At 36.3% G+C, this 19548-nt stretch overlaps 1 protein-coding gene across 4 annotated transcripts in view; it reads right to left on the bottom strand.

Moving 5' to 3' along the window:
• sipa1 (signal-induced proliferation-associated 1) overlaps positions 1 to 19548 on the bottom strand; it is a 55470-nt gene that overhangs the window by 8908 nt on the left and 27014 nt on the right. For 3 of the 4 annotated variants that reach the window (XR_013820652.1, XM_079867272.1, XM_079867270.1), the window contains exons 5-13: positions 17937 to 18111; positions 16812 to 16915; positions 15206 to 15363; positions 14522 to 15125; positions 12604 to 12878; positions 10478 to 10861; positions 8863 to 8992; positions 7374 to 7497; positions 91 to 189 (exon numbers count right to left, since the gene is read on the bottom strand). Coding sequence is in view for 3 of the 4 variants with exons in the window: in XM_079867272.1 (XP_079723398.1) it covers positions 91 to 189; positions 7374 to 7497; positions 8863 to 8992; positions 10478 to 10861; positions 12604 to 12878; positions 14522 to 15125; positions 15206 to 15363; positions 16812 to 16915; positions 17937 to 18111 (2053 nt within the window). In the remaining variant the exon portion in view is untranslated. The remainder of the gene's footprint in view (positions 1 to 90; positions 190 to 7373; positions 7498 to 8862; positions 8993 to 10477; positions 10862 to 12603; positions 12879 to 14521; positions 15126 to 15205; positions 15364 to 16811; positions 16916 to 17936; positions 18112 to 19548) is intronic. The other variant, XM_079867271.1, reaches the window with a different exon arrangement.

The raw sequence follows: 19548 nt of genomic DNA, 5'->3' as shown, positions 1-19548 counted from the left end.
GTTACCAGACCAGCATTCTTCAGTGAACAGACTAGACAGACTTTCACATTCTCAAACACATTTCATCCACTGAAAATTGTCATTTCTCACCTTCTCGAGACAAAGCTTCCAGAATGTTCCGACAGGCGCTGGCCAGATCAGCAATCGACTGCCACTCTTCCTCAGATGAATCTGTTGTCTCTGAGAGAACTGGAATTAGCAAAAATATATTGTAAAAAAAAGCTCTTGGAAAGTATTTAGTTTTGATTATTTCTTGGCATCTACTAGAAGTGCCTTTGTGAATTTTGTTCAATGAATTTGTGTGTAAATTAGCACTTTAGCAGTTGTAGTGGATAAATAGCCTTGTGAAAAGTGCACTTTAGCATACATATAAAAAGAGTAGCCTACTTATTACAGAAATACCATACTTTAAAATAATATTTTAAATGCAATTAAATGAAAATGTATAATAGTTTAGAGTGTTTTTTGACCCACTTAAGTAGGACTTAAGTACATCTTTATATGTAAATTTATAATGATTTCTGTTGTTTTTGAAATACAGTTACTGGTTAAAGTGAACTGCTGAATGTACTGACAAGCATTTATGGTAAACTAAAATATTCTTTAATGTTATTTCTATTGAAACTTTTCATGTACATTAAATTTAATATATTTGTAATTACACATTTGTAATGATGAAGTTTCAATTCAGTACATTTAAAATATATTAGCTTTAAATGTAATAACACAGTTAAAATTATAATCAGGTACATGTGATTTTAGTATGTTAGTCAACACATCAAAATAAGTGTACTTTATAGCACTACAAAAGGTTATTAAAACATAACATGATTTGAAGTTGTTAAAGCAGTCCGCAGTTCCCTCTTTTGATCTCTTGGTTCCTTGTCACATTAGGTATTATTTCCCTTTTGAGCATACAGTAAAAAATTAGTAAACGTTTTCTGGAGACAGCTTCATCCTGCAACAAGCCACCAAAAATGGAGACTGTGTTGTTGTTAATATAACGATATATGTTTTTTTTTCTAAGCAGTAGCTGCAGTTAGCTAGGTTTGCATCTTTTTCAAATGACTTCTGCTGCCATCCCCCAAATTGTTCAAAGTGAAAGGTTCCTACTGACATTCTGGGGATTGGCTTAAAAAGGCTTGAGTAAAGAGAATAACACACATGCACACCCATATGCATTTTAAAAGAGAGCCTGGAGAGATGTAACCGCTCAACTAACAAGGGGCAGCACCGAACAGATGGCCCAGAGACAGTGTCTTGATTTAAGGCCATATAATACCCCTTATCCCAACCAGCCCTAGCCTGGCCCCCATCTGTCCAAAGCTTTACACTCATTTTAAAATGTAAATGCCATTCATGCCTTGATTCGAATCTTTTAAAGCTTGCCGAATTTACTTATGGATGTGAGGCTGGTTGTAGATCAGCTTATTTTTTTTAGAAAGGTAGCGTTTACTGGAGAAGGGCTTATGCAGGAGTAAGGGAAAATGAAACCTCCCAGAGGAGGAATAGAGCCGCCCTGTCGCCAAGACAAAAGAACAAAAGGAAGCTGAGCTAATGTACAGAGCAAAACCATAACAGCTGAAACCATACCAATGTAGCTAAATACATTATATATTATATTTTATACATTTTTCAGCACATTAGTTATTTTCACTATTTCCATAGTGTATGATTGCAGAAAAAATATACACTGCCGTTCAAAAGTTTTACAAGAAGTCTTTTCTGCTCACCAAGGCTGCATTTATTTGATTCAAAATACAATATTATCATAATATTATATTATGTGAAATATTATTACAATTTAAAACAGCTGTTTTCTATGTGAATATATGGTAAAGTGTAATTTATTCCTGTGATCAAAGCTGAATTTTCATCATCATACCCCAGTCTTCAGTGTCATGATTCTTCAGAAATCATTCTAATATGATGATTTGATGCTCAAGAAACATTCATGATTATTATCAATGTTGAAAACAGTTTTTTACATTTTTATTTCAGGATTCTTTGATGAATAGAAAGTTCAAAAGAACAGCATTTATCTGAAATGGAAAGCTTTTTTAACATTAAACACTACGGTTCAAAAGTTTGGGGCCAGTAAGAATTTTTTTTTTTTTTGGGGGGGGAAATAAATAAAAGAAATCAATACTTTTATTCATCAAGGATGAATTCAATTGATCAAAAGTTAAAGACATTTATAATGTTACAAAAGATTCTATTTCAAATAAATTCTGTTCTTTTGAACTTTCTATTCATCAAAGAATCCAATTTTTACAAAATTGTTTTCAAAATTGATAATAATGAATGTTTCTTGAGCATCAAATCAACATATCATGACACTGAAGACTGGACTAATGATGCTGAAAATTCAGCTTTGATAACAGAAATAAATTATATTTTAAAATACATTAAAATACAAAACAGTTATTATTATTGTCATAATATTTTACAAAATTTCCTCTCTTTTTTATCAAATAAATGCAGCCTTGGTGAGCAGAAGAGACTTCTTTTAAAAACATAAAAAATCTTACCGAACGGCAGTGTATGTTTGTAATGAATATTGATGCAGCAATAGATTTAGGGCCCTATTTTAACGATCTGAAACGCAAGTATCAAGCGCGAAACGCAAGTAACTTTGTGGCCGGGTCGTGGGTGCTGTTGCTATTAATAAATGACGGGATAAATGACTCTTGCCCCCAACGCAAATCTAAAATGGGTTGGTCTGAAGTAGCTTCATTATTCATAGGTGTGGTTTGGGCGTAACGTGAAATAAACCAATCAGAGCATCATCTCACATTCCCTTTAAGAACAGGTGCGCTTGTTCCATGGTGAATTGCTATTATAACGGCGGATTTGCCAGACGCACGCCAGGAGCGGTTCACAGCCGAGGAGACCGACGTTCTCATCAGGGACGTAAAACACAGAGAAGTGACATCGGGGATGGGAGAAACCCACCCAAATTAGTTTCGGTTAAACAGGTGTATAATAATTTGGGTAAATATGTAAGCTAGATTTATGCCTATTTTTTCACATCTTCATGGACACAACAATGATTTCCCTCGTGTGTTAATTTTCCTTGTAATAATGTATGGTTTTCTAAAAATGAGAACTGCTGCATCTGTGTGTAGATGAGATAAGTAAAGTGTATGCGCGTTGTGCACACGCTACACTGATTATGGCCAAGCATGCGCCCTTAAAATAGCATATGAATAACATGCGCAACGCGTCACTGACTTTAGACTAGGTTTTTCCTGGTCAGTGGCGGAATTGCTTTCTAAACCTGCAAAATAGCATCAGGGAACGTTTGCGCCGGAACACGCCTCCTCTTTGTGCTGAACCGCCCCCGGGAGCGCAAGTTCATTTCCTAATTTACCGACGTGCGTCTGTGCGCGGGTGCAAAATAGGAATGATACATGTGTCGGTGTACAAAGTCAATTGCACTGGGTGCAAGATAGGGCCCTTTGTGTGAAAGAAAAATGGTTAATTTTGTTTAAAAACCTTATAAACGTATGAGGTGGGCACGGGGTAAAAGGCTCACCAGCATGGGGCAAAAGGCACACATTATTTATACTTTAGGTAAAATAATATGGATTGAATAATGTCTAAGTTTATACTTGTTCAAAACAACCACTTTAGCAAAGTTTGTACTTCTGTCTATTTTGACAAATAAAATAATTCATTTTTGTTTAATACTAATAATATTGTTTTAATAAATATACTGTCATTAAAATGTTAATATAAAAATATATTTAAAAAATGCAGAAACAAAATTTATTTAAAAAGTAAAGATTCCGAAAGCATTGAAGGATATCCAATAATATAGATGTACAATAGTAGCAATAAATGATATTGTATTATATGATATGATTAAAATCATATTTTTAAATATGGTTTCATTATAATATGGTGATTATCTCTAAGGTGGACACCCAACTTTATATATGATATTTGCCATCTGAATCTAACCATGCCAACAAATGGAAAAGTCAGCTGGTTGTTTATCATCATGTTAATTATTGTGCCTTTAACCCCAACAGCAGGGGCTCCTTTTCCCCAAAATACCATACTTTTACACATTCTTCTGTTATTGAAAAACTGTTGCTTTAATTAGCTTGAAAAAAAAGAAAAGAAAAACATTAAGAAGAACTTTGTCTCAAAATATATTCAACAATTTTAGTGATTCTCATTGGTTACTTAAATCTACAACATTTTAAAAAAGCAAGATTAATTTTAAATTCATCAAGAATCAGCCAAATTTCCACGTGTATCTTGAAAAGCAAATGTGGTAACACTTTTTATAAAGTCCATGCTTATAAATAAGTATAAATAGAGCTATAATTCATTATAAGTATTACTCATAAATATATCTATAAATACTCATTAAGACCTATACTACATTATAAGAACAGTTATAGTTACATTTTATAATTACTTAAGTCATGCATTTGATTTTTCAATGTGCATGCTCATAATCCATTATACACTGATTTATAAATGATCAAATATAAAATAGTTCCAGAGACACTTATTTGCTGCACCAATTAGTTTTCAGTTATGTCTTTAATGGCTAATGTTTGCATTAGAGGTCATGTTTTGCTAGTATGTAACATTAAAAAAGATACATTTTTCAACTGTTTGTATGAACTATTTCTGTGTTTTTTTCTTCTTTATTTTATTTACAGGAATTATTAGTTACATTTACAAATAAACAATTTAAAATGTATCATGAGCACATCTTCAGGTTCAGATTCAATTATGCATTTATAGAGGTTAGTAACTGTATTATTACTCACAAAAAGTATTTATAAGAACACAACACATCTATTAATAACAATATATTCACGTATTTGACAGAAATAAATCTGAACTATAATAACATTATAGCAATGCAGGTTGCATCTTTGTAAATACATTCATGGAACCATACGACTGACTAATTAATACAAATAAATCAATGTATAATGGATTATAAGCATGCGCATTGAAAAAGCAAATGCATAACTTATAATAATTAATTATAATAATTTGTTACATTTATATAGTTATACTTTTCTAGGTACTCAAAGTGCTTTACATATGGAAGGGGGGAATCTCCTCAACCACCACCAATGTGCAACATCCACCTGGATGATGCGATGGCAGCCATATTGCGCCAGAACACCCAGCACACACCAGCTTATTGGTGGAGAGAAGACGGAGTGATGAAGCCAATCAGTATATATAGGGGGTGATTAGGAGGCCATGATGATGGACAGAGGCCAATGGGCAAATTTGGCCAGAATGCCGGGGTTAAACCCCTACTCTATTTCTGAAGGCCATCCTGGGATTTGTAATGACCACTACAGAGAGTCAGGACCTCAGTTTAACGTCTCATCTGAAGGACTTATAAGTAATTATGAAAGAAATTAGATAAATGTCTTAATGAGTCTTTATACAAATATTTATAGAATAGTAATACTACTTATAATGAATCATAGCTCCATTTATACTTATTTCTAAGCATGGACTTCATAGGAAGTGTTACTGTGGAGGTTTTGGAAAGTCCTGCGGCACGTTTTTGCACCATCTAGTGGTTTAGAGGAAAATAAAATCAAAGGCGCCTTTTCCCCTGGTGCGCCTTTAGCCCTGTTGTACCCTACTGTATATACAGTAAATATATAATATTAGAGGCATGTGATGTGACATTTTCAATACTTTAACATAAAAAGAATGACATTTAATAATGTCTCTTTGTCTCTGTGTTGATGAAGTCATCAGTCACGTCACACACGTGCCTTCATTAGGGCCGCAACTAGGGTATCCGGGGCCACCGAGACTCAATGCCTCCTCTAGCGATGGCCCCAGGACCGAGTTTGGTTCTCGGTCCTGATGTCTCTCCATGGGAGATTCCCGTCAAGAGGGATCTTTGGTCTCAAGCAGGGGGCATGACTTATCACCCCGACCAGTATGGAAATTGTGGTTTTGGCTAAACCAATTTCCTGCAGGGCTATACCCGTCCACTTTGAAGGTGTACTGTATGTGGTGGCCATAGCCCATGCACCTTTGGGTGTTGATTCATTGGGGAGAAACCCACTGGTGTCTCGATTCCTAAGTTGTTTTATGAGGATGAGGCCTGAAAGCCATGCAAGGGTTCTGGCTTGGCATTTGGCTCTGGTACTAGAAGGTCTGTCCACAGCACCATTCGAGCCTATATTGGCCCCGATTTTGTTGCAGAGAAATTTCTGATTCTAAAGACTATGTTCCTACTGGCCATCACGTCTCTTAAGAAAGCAGGAGATCAACAGAAATCTCTGTCGGTTTCCCCTTCATGCTTAGAATAAGGTCCCAGCATGGTTAAAAACTTTGTGCACCCTAGACCGGGTTAAATGCCTAAGGTTCCAACTAATGTTGCACAATCTATAGTCTTGCAAGCCTTTTGTCCTCCTCCATTCCAGATGTCAGTCCAGGAGAGGCAGAGCACTGGACGCTTATGTCCACAGAGATGCCCTGTGGAGGAAGTCTGATCAGTTTTTGGTCTGTTTTGGGTCGCCTTGGAAAGGTTCACCAGCGACCAAACAGACTATGAGCAAGTGGATAGTCGAGGCTAATTCTCTTGCTTATGAGGTGTGGTGTCGGCTTTCACCTATGGCTGTCAGGGGAATATGGCGGCTTCAAAAGCGGCTATTGTCAGGGGTATCACTTTAAGAAGTATGTGATTTGGCAGACTGGTCCTCTCCAGACACATTTGTGAGGTTTTACAACTTAGATTTGGACTCCACTCTGGTGTCCCAGGTGCTTTTGTCCTAGATTTGTGCTTGCCATGATTCATACTAGGACAGACACTAGGTCAGTATGGCATACTGGGTATAAACATTCCCATAGCATCAAAGTCAGACACAGCTTTGAGTTCCCTCAAAGTGAATGTCTCAGGTTATGACTCGCTGGTGTCTGAAAGTGAAAATTGTTCAAAATGTCTTAAATTTTGAAGTTAGCTGCTGGTAGCCTAATATAATAACATGGGAAATGAGCAGCGGTATTGACCGCCTCTGTTCATATTGACAGCTCCTCAAGCCCCAGTTGGCTCGCTTTGGACCAAGGTATTTGGCGGGTTAAAAACCCCTGGACGTTGGCCCCGATGAAGCCCCGATGAGGCCTGATCAAGCCCCGGAAGTGACAGTGGAAACGCGACTGTACTAGCACGCTCGCTTTTGGCACTACAGTGAAAACACGGCTATTGTGGAAGTGCTTATTTGAGGGCTTTTTTAATATCCCATTGCAAATAATGGCTTACTGTAGCAACGGTGGTCTAAACTTATAACATTAACTACACAATTATTTTTTTAAATAATACATTTACCGCATAATGTTTTGTGGTATCATTAAGAAACACTTACTCTTAGTGATGGAGTTATGGAGGCTCAGAGCTCTGGAGTTTCTTTCTGCACTTTCCCTGCAGGCAGATCTCATAGTCACATCACTGACCGATGGCAGCTCCTCAGTCCCCTGATCAGGCCCAAACTAGACAGAGAGCAAGAATCAAACAATCGATTAGTGTAATGACCAAAATATTATGGTAATTGTATATAACAAAATAGTTACTGGTAGCACTTTATTTTACAGTCCTTTTCCCCATGTACAGTACATATTTACTTACTCTAGTAATTGCAATAACTGGGCAATATCAGGTACTAACCCTGAACCTGATTAGATAGGCTATGCAATGTTTCAATGTTGAGAAAACACTTCTTAAGAGAGAAATGATTTCTGTAAATCCAGTGATAAAATTCCATGGCTCTCAGTTTTCAGTGATTGGTTCATGACTAGTGGTTGGTCTGTGTTTGCAATTCCACAAACCTGGAAGACCCTCTGAATGTATATAAGCAGTAGACTTTTATAGAAAAGAAAATTTACAAGATAAAAAAAGAAGTAGAATCAAGTCAAAACTGTAAATATAGCAGAAATCTTTTTTCTTTTCTCTTTTTTTTCACATCTGCAATGTGGATATACTGCAGTATAAACTATATCAGGTTATTTCTACTGCTTAATTTTTTTTTTTTTTTCATTGCATGAAAGTGAGCAGAAAATAGATTATACTGTAAGACAGAGCGTTTCTGTAAATATTTCTCAATGTACTCATGCATTTAAAACAGAAGAAAAATTAAGATGAATATGACAAGAGAAAATGTGGGGAATAGAGGGAGCAAGAGAGAAAGGGATTTTATGAGGGGAAGAAGGGAAAGATGAAGTGGGAGGAACAGTGAACATACAGGAAGGAGAGAGAGAGAGAGAGAGAGAGAGAGAGAGAGAGAGAGAGAGAGAGTGGGAGAGGGATCTCAGAGGTTAAAAACCCTTCTAAAAACACTACAATCACTTTCCAAATACAGAGAGCTACAAGCTGATCCATCAGTTGCCCTCTGTGTGGGAGGCAGGATCCTGCATACACAACAGCAGCAGATCATGCCATGCTTCAGGAGCTGAAATCTGTTGTGCTATTCTGGAAGTTGTTCATGCTTTTAATGCTGTTTCTAAGTCATATGTCATAGCAGAGGTGAATGATTCACTTACATTCTTAATGTATCGATTACAAATCCATCTTGAAACATGGATTTTAATTTTTTTTAATTTCCAGACCAATGTTTACTTTCAAGTTGCTTGGTGCATTAAACAATCTATAGCAGTTAGTCTCTTTCTTTTTCTTATGTTTTTTGTTCCAATAAAGTAATGTGTCTTAGTGAAGGAAAAGGTTGACAACTCAATAAGCTTCATTGTATCTGTCTATTGTGATCACATGATCAGTTTTGCTTGCCTTGACAATCAATCAAAGGAATGTTTCTCCCATCAGCTTGTAAAACAAAGTAATGTCATAAAGTGTGTATTTCATACCTCTTCCACTAGCTCTGGAGGCACTTTAGGTTTGACTGCCAGTATAAGGTCAGGGGTCTCGTCCCTAAGCTCTCCAGGGTTTTCATAGATGTGCCTGTTTCCTTTCAGCCCCACATTATCATACACATGTCTGACAGACACACATTCATAGAGAGAGAAATATTAGTTACAATAAATAAAATAAAGAATAGAATAAAAACTTTTCTGCAAACACTGAGCTGTTCATTTGTGTCAACAACAAAGAGATTTTATGAGGCTGGGAAATAAGTCTGGCTTTTTTACAACATCCAATGGCTTCACACTTCACTACTATGAATAAAGTCTCTTTAATTTAGTTAATATTTGTGCTGTCTATTTGTGAGTGCTATCCAAGTAAAATGGTCATGGATATTATTCCTTACCATTGTGAAAAAGAAGTGTACTTTAGCATATTTTAAAAAGAGTACTTACTGTATTACTGAAATGAAATACTTTAAAAGAATATACTTCAGTGTGAACTGAATGTAACGTTTCCGGACATTTGCTTAACTGAATGTTAATTGTAATTAAAAGAAAATATATTACAATTTAAATTTATATGAATTTAAATTATATTTAGAGTGCTTTTTTGAACCACTGGACTTAAGAACTTGTTTATATGTAATTTAATAATTACTTATATTGTCTTTAAAATATGGTTAAAGTAAAGCAGAATGTACTGACAAGCATTTGTGGTAAACTCAAATACTTTAATGTAATTTCTACTGACACTTGTATGTCATGTCTTTAAATGTATTTGTAATTACACATTTCAAATGAAGTAGCAATTTAGTAGCCCAAATTTAAATATATGAACTAACCTAAATGTAATATCTAAATAACACACTACAGTTAAAATTACAATCATGTACTTTACATGGGTTTTAGTATGTTAGTCAACACATCAAAATAAGTGTACTTCTTTAAAGCTTGAGAAAACATTATTAAAACATAATGATTTAAAATGTACATTGAAATGTTTAATTTGAGTTTATTATAAAGTGCACTTAAAAAAAACATACTGTAGTCATGAAAGTGAACTGTTTTTAAGTGCACTTAAGTGGCCTTTGATATTATTAATATTATATTATCTGCGAATACTGTTTTTTTTTAAATATACTTTTAAGATGTGAAGTACACTACAAGTGCACATTGAAGACAATTAAGTGCACTTCTTTTTCACAAGGGTAACCAAAGAACCAATGGTGAAACATTTACATGTGCTTTGTAAAGGTTGAGAGAGGCAATCTTATGGCGAAGAATGCACCTTACAGCGCAACATAAGACCACAGCCGATTCCTTTTAAGTATAAGTTTGGTACACATGACCAGCTTTTTTTGAGTCCTAATCATGATTTTGCAACATGGGTTAACTGTACATGAGTCCTAACACATCAAAACAGCCAGTTACCACAGGTGACGAATTAGAATTAATAGTTAATTAGCACAGATCCATCTTTCAGTAAAAGTTTGTTTGCAAAGTGTGTGTCAAATTGTGGCTGATTTACAAAATAATTGATGGCCATTGGCAGTGTTGTTGTTATTAACTATTAAGTGTTATATTGAAATCAGAAGCAGGCAAACAGAAATCTGTATACCCTTGAAAGATGTCCTGGCATGGAGGGTGTGCTTCTAATGAGTAGCTTCGTGTGAGAGAGACAGGGGTGATTTCTGGGGTCTGACTCTTCATGCTGTCCTGCAGGGAAGTTGCCCGCAAGAGGGGCAAGCTGGGTGGGGAGAGGAGCGAATCTGTATCCATGGGCTCAGGAAATACCAATTGCTCTCCAAGTAGTTCCTGCTTTGGAGTTTCACTGTCATCCATATTATTTTCATTCTCTTTCATCTCCTCTTCCTCCCCTTCTTCACCATCACCATCATCTTCATCGTCGTCATAATCCAGAACCCAGGCTTCGCCCGATCGTCCTTCTCCGGATTTGCTTTCTGCGTCCTGGATGGCTTTCTGGTAAAGCTCAGAGAAACTCCTGAACTCAGACACAAGAACAAGAAAAAAGGGAAAAGAAAGTGAAGAGCAACGGTAGTGAAAACCTCAAAGTTCCAGCTTATTTATTTCAGCATAGTTAGTCATGGGTGAAAAGATCAATGCTACTATTTTGGTTCTCTTTTTTGAAGTATGTTATATAATAAAAAACTTACATACATCATGCTGAGTGAGTCGCTTTATATATATATTTTTTTTTTCTTCTTTTAAATACAGTTTTAAACCAAGATGTATTTGTGTGTGTTGGTTTAGATCCATCAATAAGCATTATGAAAATTTAATGATAGTTGGCCAGCTGGTGAAACACTGGCTAAAACATGTTCACAATACAATGAGATCTGTCCTTCAATCAATTGCTCCTTCCCCTCTCTATCCATCTGTTTCCCTCCCTAGGGACATAGCCTCTCTCTCTCTCTCTCTCTCTAAATATATAATATTTATAATAACAGTATTACTGTTTTTACAGTATTTTTGATCAAATAAAAGCTGCTTTGGTGAGCATAAGAGACTTCGATCACACTTTAGTTAATTGCGACTTTTGCCTCAATAAACTCCTAATTACTGCTTATTAATAGTTAATTAGGTAGTTGTTAAGTTTAGGGATGGGGTAGGATTAAGGGATGTAGAATATGGTCATGCAGAATAAGGCATTAATATGTGCTTTATAAGTACTAATAAACAGTAAATACCCTAGTAATATGCATGCTAATATAAGCAACTAGTTAATAGTAAGTAATAGACCCTAAACTAAAGTGTTACCGAGACTTCTTTCAAAACATTGAAAAATCATACCATGTTTTAAGTCAGTTATTTATATCTTTTGCTGTAGTGTGTCAGTAGGAAATATCAGTTTACATTTCCAAACATTCTTTTTGCCATTAATTGTAATAATCCAGTGAGATTTGTGTATTCACAAGGAATCTGACAACAGCCGGTATGATCTGATCTCACCATCATCGAGTCCGTCTGTGATTACATGAAGAAACAGAAAAAACTGAGACAGACTAAATCCAAAACAACTGTGGGAACGTCTCCAAGATGCTTGAAGAAACCATCCTGCAAAGCTACAGTACTGTGAAAAGCACTGGCACTTGTGTTAAAATGCTGTAAAGTGAGAATGCTTTCAAAAATAAAATCACAAATTGAATTTATTTACAGTATGATTTAACTTCTATTAACTAATTCAAATCAATACATGGTGTAATGACCGTTTGCGTTTAAAACGGCTTTTGTCCAGGTACACTTGCGCATAGTTTTTCAGGTAGCTTTGCAGGATGGTTTCTTCAAGCATCTTGGAGATGTTCCCGCAGTTCTTCTGGATTTAGTCCGTCTAAGTTTTTTCTGTTTCTTCATGTAATCACAGACGGACTCGATGATGGTGAGATCAGATCATACCGGCTGTTGTCAAGACTTGTTGTGCATACAGAAATCTCACTGGATTATTACAATTAATGGCAAAAAGAATGTTTGGAAATGTAAACTGATATTTACCACTGACACACTACAGCAAAAGAAGGGGGGGGGGGGGGGGGTATTAACATGCCTAAGACTTTTGCACTGTACTATATATGCACAGTTTAGCACTCCATCCTCCACTCCCTGCTAACTATTTTTACTAGTCAGCCCACTTTTTGCTAAACATCACTGCAGTGTATGAGTGCTTTACATCATCTCTCCATTTTGTCCACCCTCTTTCACACGCAAATAAGCCATCACCTCTATTACCTGCGTGGTTTCCCGTTCTCGTCTGGAGGAATGACTGTGATGTGGATCTTCTGTGCCGTGCGGAGGAGTCGGCTCCTCTCTTCCTGGCTGAGGTGCACCAGGACCTGACCGCAGAGACGAACAACACGAGCCCCCAACTGCAGCCCACCGCTCTCTGCATATCCAAACCGCTGCAGCTCAGTTACAAAGCCTTCCTCGCTCATCAGGAAGCCAGGCTGACCTACTCCGTCCCGCAGGGGTGTGATCTCACGCGCCTCACAACCTCGTGTTACCAGCTACCAGGGGAGTTAGCATAGAAGTGTCATGTTAAAATGGCGTACTGCATATCATAAAAGTTCAAAGTCTTATTTTTATGGATTTTTTTATTAAATTAATGCGGCTTTGGTGAGAATAAGAAACAGCAACATATCAGGATGTAAACTGATTTTTTTTCTTGTCATCTATTGTTTCTATTGAACAATATGCAGTTCTTTGACATTTTTGGAATCACAAAATGAATTGTGGTTAATTAATTTACCTATATGTGACCCTGGACCACAAAACCAGTCACATGGGTACATTTTTTTAAATTGAGATTTATACATCATCTGAAACTTGAATAAATAAGCTTTCCATTGATGTATGGTTTGTTAGGATAGAACAGAGGATATTTGTTAGGATATCTGGCAGAGATACAACTATTTGAAAATCTGGAATCTGAGGCTGCAGAAAAATCGCCTTTAAAGTTGTCCATTTATGTTCGTGATTGTGCTGCATTCTCTCACAAAAGTAAATGTTTTATATATTTATGGTAGGGAATGTACAAAATACCTTCATGGAACATGATCTTTACTTAATATCCTAATGATTTTTGGTCGATAACGATAATTTTGACCCATTCAATGTATTGTTGGCTTTTGCCACAAATATACCCGTGCTACTTGTGACTAGGTTGTGATCCAGGGTCACATATTGACAATCCCCACTTTGTAATAATATTGTATGTATTGTTTGTCTTTTTTTAATTCAAGAGTGCAATATAGCTTTACACACTTGCAAATGTCAAAAGTTTTGTTGTATTTTGATGGATGCTCATGTTTAATATTTACTGCAGCAGTAAAAGCATACAGTAAAGTAGTAAAACCGTTTTATGAAGGTCAGATATATGTGGTAAAAAAAAGATGCAGCTATATTTGCGATTTAATTCGGTATGAATTGACAATTAACATTACGAAGCCCACAATAACAGTATTTACATTACATATATACCGAACAATATGTTCTGAAATCAAATCCCTCATCCCACAGTGCTAACAATTCATGGGATTAAAGTGCCTCTATTACGCTTATTCGGATTTTGCCTTCCATGTAGCGTTTAATATAGCTGGTTGTAAAGGTCTTCTAAATTTTAAAGATCCAAGTGCAGATAAATGGAGTTATTGTCTCCCAAAAGAAAGAACATATTCTGAAGTGCCTGAAACAAGTCTTCAAATCCACTTTGCATGCACTTCCAAAGGATAAGGACTTGGAATTGATACGGCAAAACATACGCCATCATTACTGTTTGTATCACTGTGTATCAAGAGCTGAGGAAGCCTCAGGAGCTAAAATGTATATATGGTAATAGGAGTTTTGTTTCCGAAACAAACTGTAAGCGGTAGACCAATCACAACAGACGGGGCCATCTGACCAATCAGAGCAGAGTAGGCTCTCGGAAAGGAGGGGTTTAGAAAGACCGGATTCTTGATCGAACCATTTCAGACACTGTGAGAAAAGAGGTGATGCTGCAATGTATATTATGAGAAAATTAACGTGTTTTTTGACCCTGGATGTATGTAAACCTATTTTAGGAGACCTCCAAAACAAATTAGAAACCTTTAAAATAGCATAATAGGGGCACTTTAAGTAATATAGATTTGCATACTGCATTACATCTCACCTCCAGCCTCTGGACAACCTCCTTCATATCCTCAACTTGGCTGTCCAACATCGTCATGGTCACTGCCTCGCCTCTCTCGTAGAAGATATCCAGGCAAAGGCCACCCTGAGCTCCAGTCTCAGTCACGGCCTTCCAGCCAATGACATCGCGGCAGCTGCAATTGAACACGACTGTTCTAGTGGATCGCTCTATGAGCACGACTGACTCCGCTGACACGCCGAGCAGGCAGGACAGACTAAGACCGTTGCTCTCACCGCCCTGAACGACGGTGACGGCCCACACTAAAGCGCCTGCGCTATGAAGCTCTGCGCCTTTAGCTCCCTTAAACTTCTCTTTGCGCTTCCCGCCCAGTGAAAGCAGCGGGAATTTGGTGGAAGAATCAATGGGAGTGGTGGTGACGTAGTTTTCCGCTAGGTCTTTCAGGTACTCTTGCCGTGTGCGTGTGGCCATAGAGCGAAATTTTTCCGCTTTCTCAGCTGCGTTCTCTGCATTAATGGCTTTGGCAAGGAGAAAGTCACGGAAGGCAGGAGAACGGGGGAAGCGTGCACCTTTAGGGAAGAGAGGACCAAAGAGCGGGATGTCCTTGGAACGAGTTACAGCAACTCTGAGAAAGGTGGAGATAAAGACATTTTTAATTTTTTGTTAACATTTTATGTGTTTTTTTTTATGTGTCTAGTCTTTTACCTGTAATAGGTGTTGTCGGTGCAGGGCTCGTGCACTCGGACAATGATGAACACATGCTGAAAGTGAGAACGGATGGCTTTGGGGGTGAAGGGTAAAGCACCTGGCTCTTGGAAGACTATTGTGATAATATCATTCCCTATGTGCCTCTTCCTCAGTAACTAGAAGAGAAATAGAGAAAACAGAAACTTAGATATTATGCTGACAAAAATACTGTTAGTTAGTTAACTTGGAAGTGCTTGAGGACAAAATTTGTATTCTAAATGTAGAGAATTATTCTAATTATTTCATTCTAAATGCAGTGACTTGTGTTGTGGACTTCAAATATTATAGTAGTATATTTTTAAAATCTGTACTTGCAGATAATATAATATGAATGAAATAAGAGGCCACTTAAGTGTCCTTAATGCAGTGGTTCTCAAAGTGTGCCCGCAAGGGGGGCATCAGAGTCTGAAATTTAAGTGTCCGAAAACATTCTTCATGTTTTGACACGCAAGTTTGTTCTTTTCAAGTATATTATTTATTTTCTGTAATAAGTACAGTTTTTAAAAGTAAGCTAAAGTGTATTTCTTTTTCACCAGGGGAGACATGTTCACTGCATGTTTACATTTCATAAATTTGATGTGTATGTTGGAAATGGCATATAAACTTTTCAATGCACCATTGCACCAGCTGTGTTACAACTTAACCTAGTTTACAACTTACGCACTACCAAATATTTTTGCGTCGCACCATTAAACTTGAAGCATAACTCTATATACGTATAAATTTAATATTTACGGAAGCCTCTGATCAGGAGTAATGGTTGGAATAAAATAGCAGAGAACATTGTGCGAATATATTACTATTTGTTTAGTGGCTCTTCAGCACAAACCCGTCCTAAACATTGCGCCGCTGTGTGCATCGATCCATGTTGTGCATGTCAAATAAAATCAGTCATAATAAATGCCATCACTTATGTTTTTTTGTATCAGTATTTATTTATTAATCCTTATTCATTTCAAATACAGTTTCTGAATGTTATTTAACATATAAAAATACCTATTATGATCACGATTAAGTAGTATCGTATTTAGTTAGAATGAAGGATAAACTGAAATTCACAGCATTTCAACAACTTCTGGTCACGTATTTGAAGGCTAATATAGGAATATATATATTATGGAGAGCTTACGAACTACTAGCTACACTCTGCCTTAAGAACAAATGGTCAAGTACAGAGTTAGCTAGTAGTTACTAGGTTTCTAGTGTGGACTTTACATTTCAATTTCAGTAAAAAAATTACTAATAGCTGGTGCAACCCTACCCAGGTCTCTTCCTTGACTAAAAATAAAAAAGCTGAAAAGGGCTATTTATTGAAAGTTACCAGTGACACTTTTCATCTCTTTACTATTATATTTTGAATATTATATATTGTCAAACAATATATTAAAGATAAGCAGTTCAACACATTTATATTTACAATTTGCAGATAGATATAAGTTCCTAATAGTTATTCTATTGCTGATTCATATCATTGTCCTGTTAATAATATGAGTAATGGTTTTTAGAAATGACTGTAAAAGTGGTGCTCAGTTTTAAGGGGATATTCTCTGGTTCTGTGAGTTACCTGTTGCGTATTGTTGGATGTGTATGGAAGCATGGTGGAGACATGGAACATGATCTCGTAATCCTGGTAGCGAGTATACAGTGAGTGTGTTCCCGTGGAGTCAGCTGCAAATAACAAACACTATTATTACACACCAAATCACCAAATCTGTTATTTACTATGTGAATATATTTTAAAATGCCATTTATTCCCTGTGATGCAAAGCTGAATTTTCAGCATCATTACTCCAGTCTTCAGTGTCACATTAGCCTTCAGAAATCATTCTAAAATATTGATTTGCTGCTCAAAAAAAAACATTTCTTATTATTAGTTTTTTAAAATTCTTTTATAAATAGAATATTTCAAACGAACAGCATTTATTTGATTTTTTTCATACCATGTAGAAGTCTTTACTCTCATATTTGAATAATTTAATGCATCCTTGCTGAAGAAAAGTATTCATTTCTCTAAAAATAAAACATTTTACTGAACCTAAACCTTTTAAAATAAGAAAAATAAGCAATTACAATTACAATGTGTGTGGTCCTGGTAAACCCAAAGACACTAATAACGGAAGTGCTTACCTTGTGAGGACATTTATTTGGTCCCCATGAGGAAAACAGCTTATAAATCATACTAAATTATGTTTTTTGAAAGTGTAATAATGCAGAAAGTGTTATGTGAGGGTTGTGCTTAGGGTTAGGGGATAGAATACAGTTTGTACAGTATAAAAATCATTATGTCAATGGAAAGTCCCCATAAACCCAACATGTGTGTGTGTGTGTGTGTGTGTGTGTGTGTGTGTGTGTGTGTGTGTGTGTGTGTGTGTGTGCCCTTGTTTATATTACATTGTGGGGACCAAATGTCCCCATAAGAATAGTAAAACCTGAGATCACCTACATTGTGGGGACCAGCCAGCGGTCCCCACTTTTCAAAAGGCTTATAAATCACACAGGATGAGTTGTTTTGAGAAAGTAAAAATGCAGAATGTTTCCTGTGATGGGCAGGTTTAGGGGCAGGGGCAGTGTAAGGGGATAGAATGTACAGTTTGTACGGTATAAAAACCATTACGTCTATGGAGAGTCCCCACAAAGATAGTGAACCAGACATGTGTGTGTGTGTGTGTGTTTTGAGTTTTTTTCTTACTTTTGGTGTCTAGTTGAGCTCTGTATTTCTCCCAGGCCTTGAGTCGCACTCTGTCTCCAAGAAGGTCCAGAAACTCGTCAAACACTGGGCCAGCACTCTCATTGTTATACATGTCCTCTTCAGTACTCTGTCCTGCTCTGCAGTACATAATCCCCACCTTACGCTGGAAATTCAACTTTACACACACACATACACGCGCATTAACAATGATGAAATTACGGTTGCTTGTCCAGCTAGTTTTCTACACACACAACACCATTCTTCCTCATTTTTTCACTAAGCCTGTTTCACACTGCATGCACAAGCAGCGTAACTACAAAAGCAGGCTTTTGTTGGGCTTTATCACTGACAACATTTCTGCTGCAATTCTCAATATCTGGGGCTGAAATCAAATCATCAGACACATTTCAAATGCCACTTTCAGACATGTTAACAGTGTACCTGCATATGTTAAAGTTTTGTTGCCTTTAGTCTGTCTATTAGCGGTCATCTATGTGATATGCAGTATGAAATGTTGATAAAATTAGCTTCTCGATGATACATTTATTTTTTACAGTCTGTTCGGAAACATGGTATCACTGAGGAAAACAACACTTTTCAAGCCTATACACAGACGTATACATACGTATATATTTACACAGGTGTTAAAAAGTTTGGAAGAATTTTTTTTTTTTTTTTTTTAAAGAAGTGTCATTTCAAATGTAATTTATTCCGGTGATGCAAAGCTGAATTTTCAGCATCATTACTTCAGTCTTCAGTGTCACATGATCCTTTAGAAATCATTATAATTTGCTGATTTATATGGAAGCTTGTTTCCGCCACAGAATAAAACATTTTAAAAGATAATTGAGACTTTTTATCTCACAATTGCGAGTTTACATCTTGCAATTCTGACTTTATTTCTCAGAATTGCGAGATATAAAGTCAAAATTGCGTGAAATAAATTCGCAATTGCGTCTTATAAAGTCAGAATTGCGAGATATAAAGTCAGAATTGCGTGAAATAAAGTTGCAATTGCATGTTATAAAGTCAGAATTGCGAGATATAAAGTCAGAATTGCGTGAAATAAAGTCGTAATTGCGTCTGATAAAGTCAGAATTCTGACTTTTTTTCTCGCAATTGCGACTTTATATCACGCAATTCTGACTTTATAACACGCAATTGCGAGATATAAAGTCAGAATTGCATGATATAAAGTCGCAATCGCATGTTATAAAGTCAGAATTGTGAGATATAAACTATTCTGAGGTAAAAAAAAGAAAAAAAAGTCTGTCTTTTTTTCCCCCTCAGAATTGGACATTATATCTCACAATTGTGAGTTTATATCTCACAATTCTGAGAAAAGATGTCAGAATTGGGAGATATAAACTCGCAATTATGTGTTATAAAGTCAGAATTGCGTGATATAAAGTCGCAATTGCGAGAAAAAAAGTCAGAATTCTGACTTTATAAGAAGCAATTGCGACTTTATTTCACGCAATTCTGACTTTATATCTCGCAATTCTGACTATAACACGCAATTGCGACTTTATTTCACGCAATTGCGACTTTTATCTCGTAATTCTGACTTTAAATCTCGCAATTCTGACTTTATAACACGCAACTGCTACTT

The sequence above is a fragment of the Squalius cephalus genome, assembly GCF_949319135.1.
Source record: "Squalius cephalus genome assembly, chromosome: 3".
NCBI classification, from domain to species: Eukaryota; Metazoa; Chordata; class Actinopteri; order Cypriniformes; family Leuciscidae; genus Squalius; species Squalius cephalus.
This window is presented reverse-complemented; position numbering and strand designations above follow the sequence as displayed.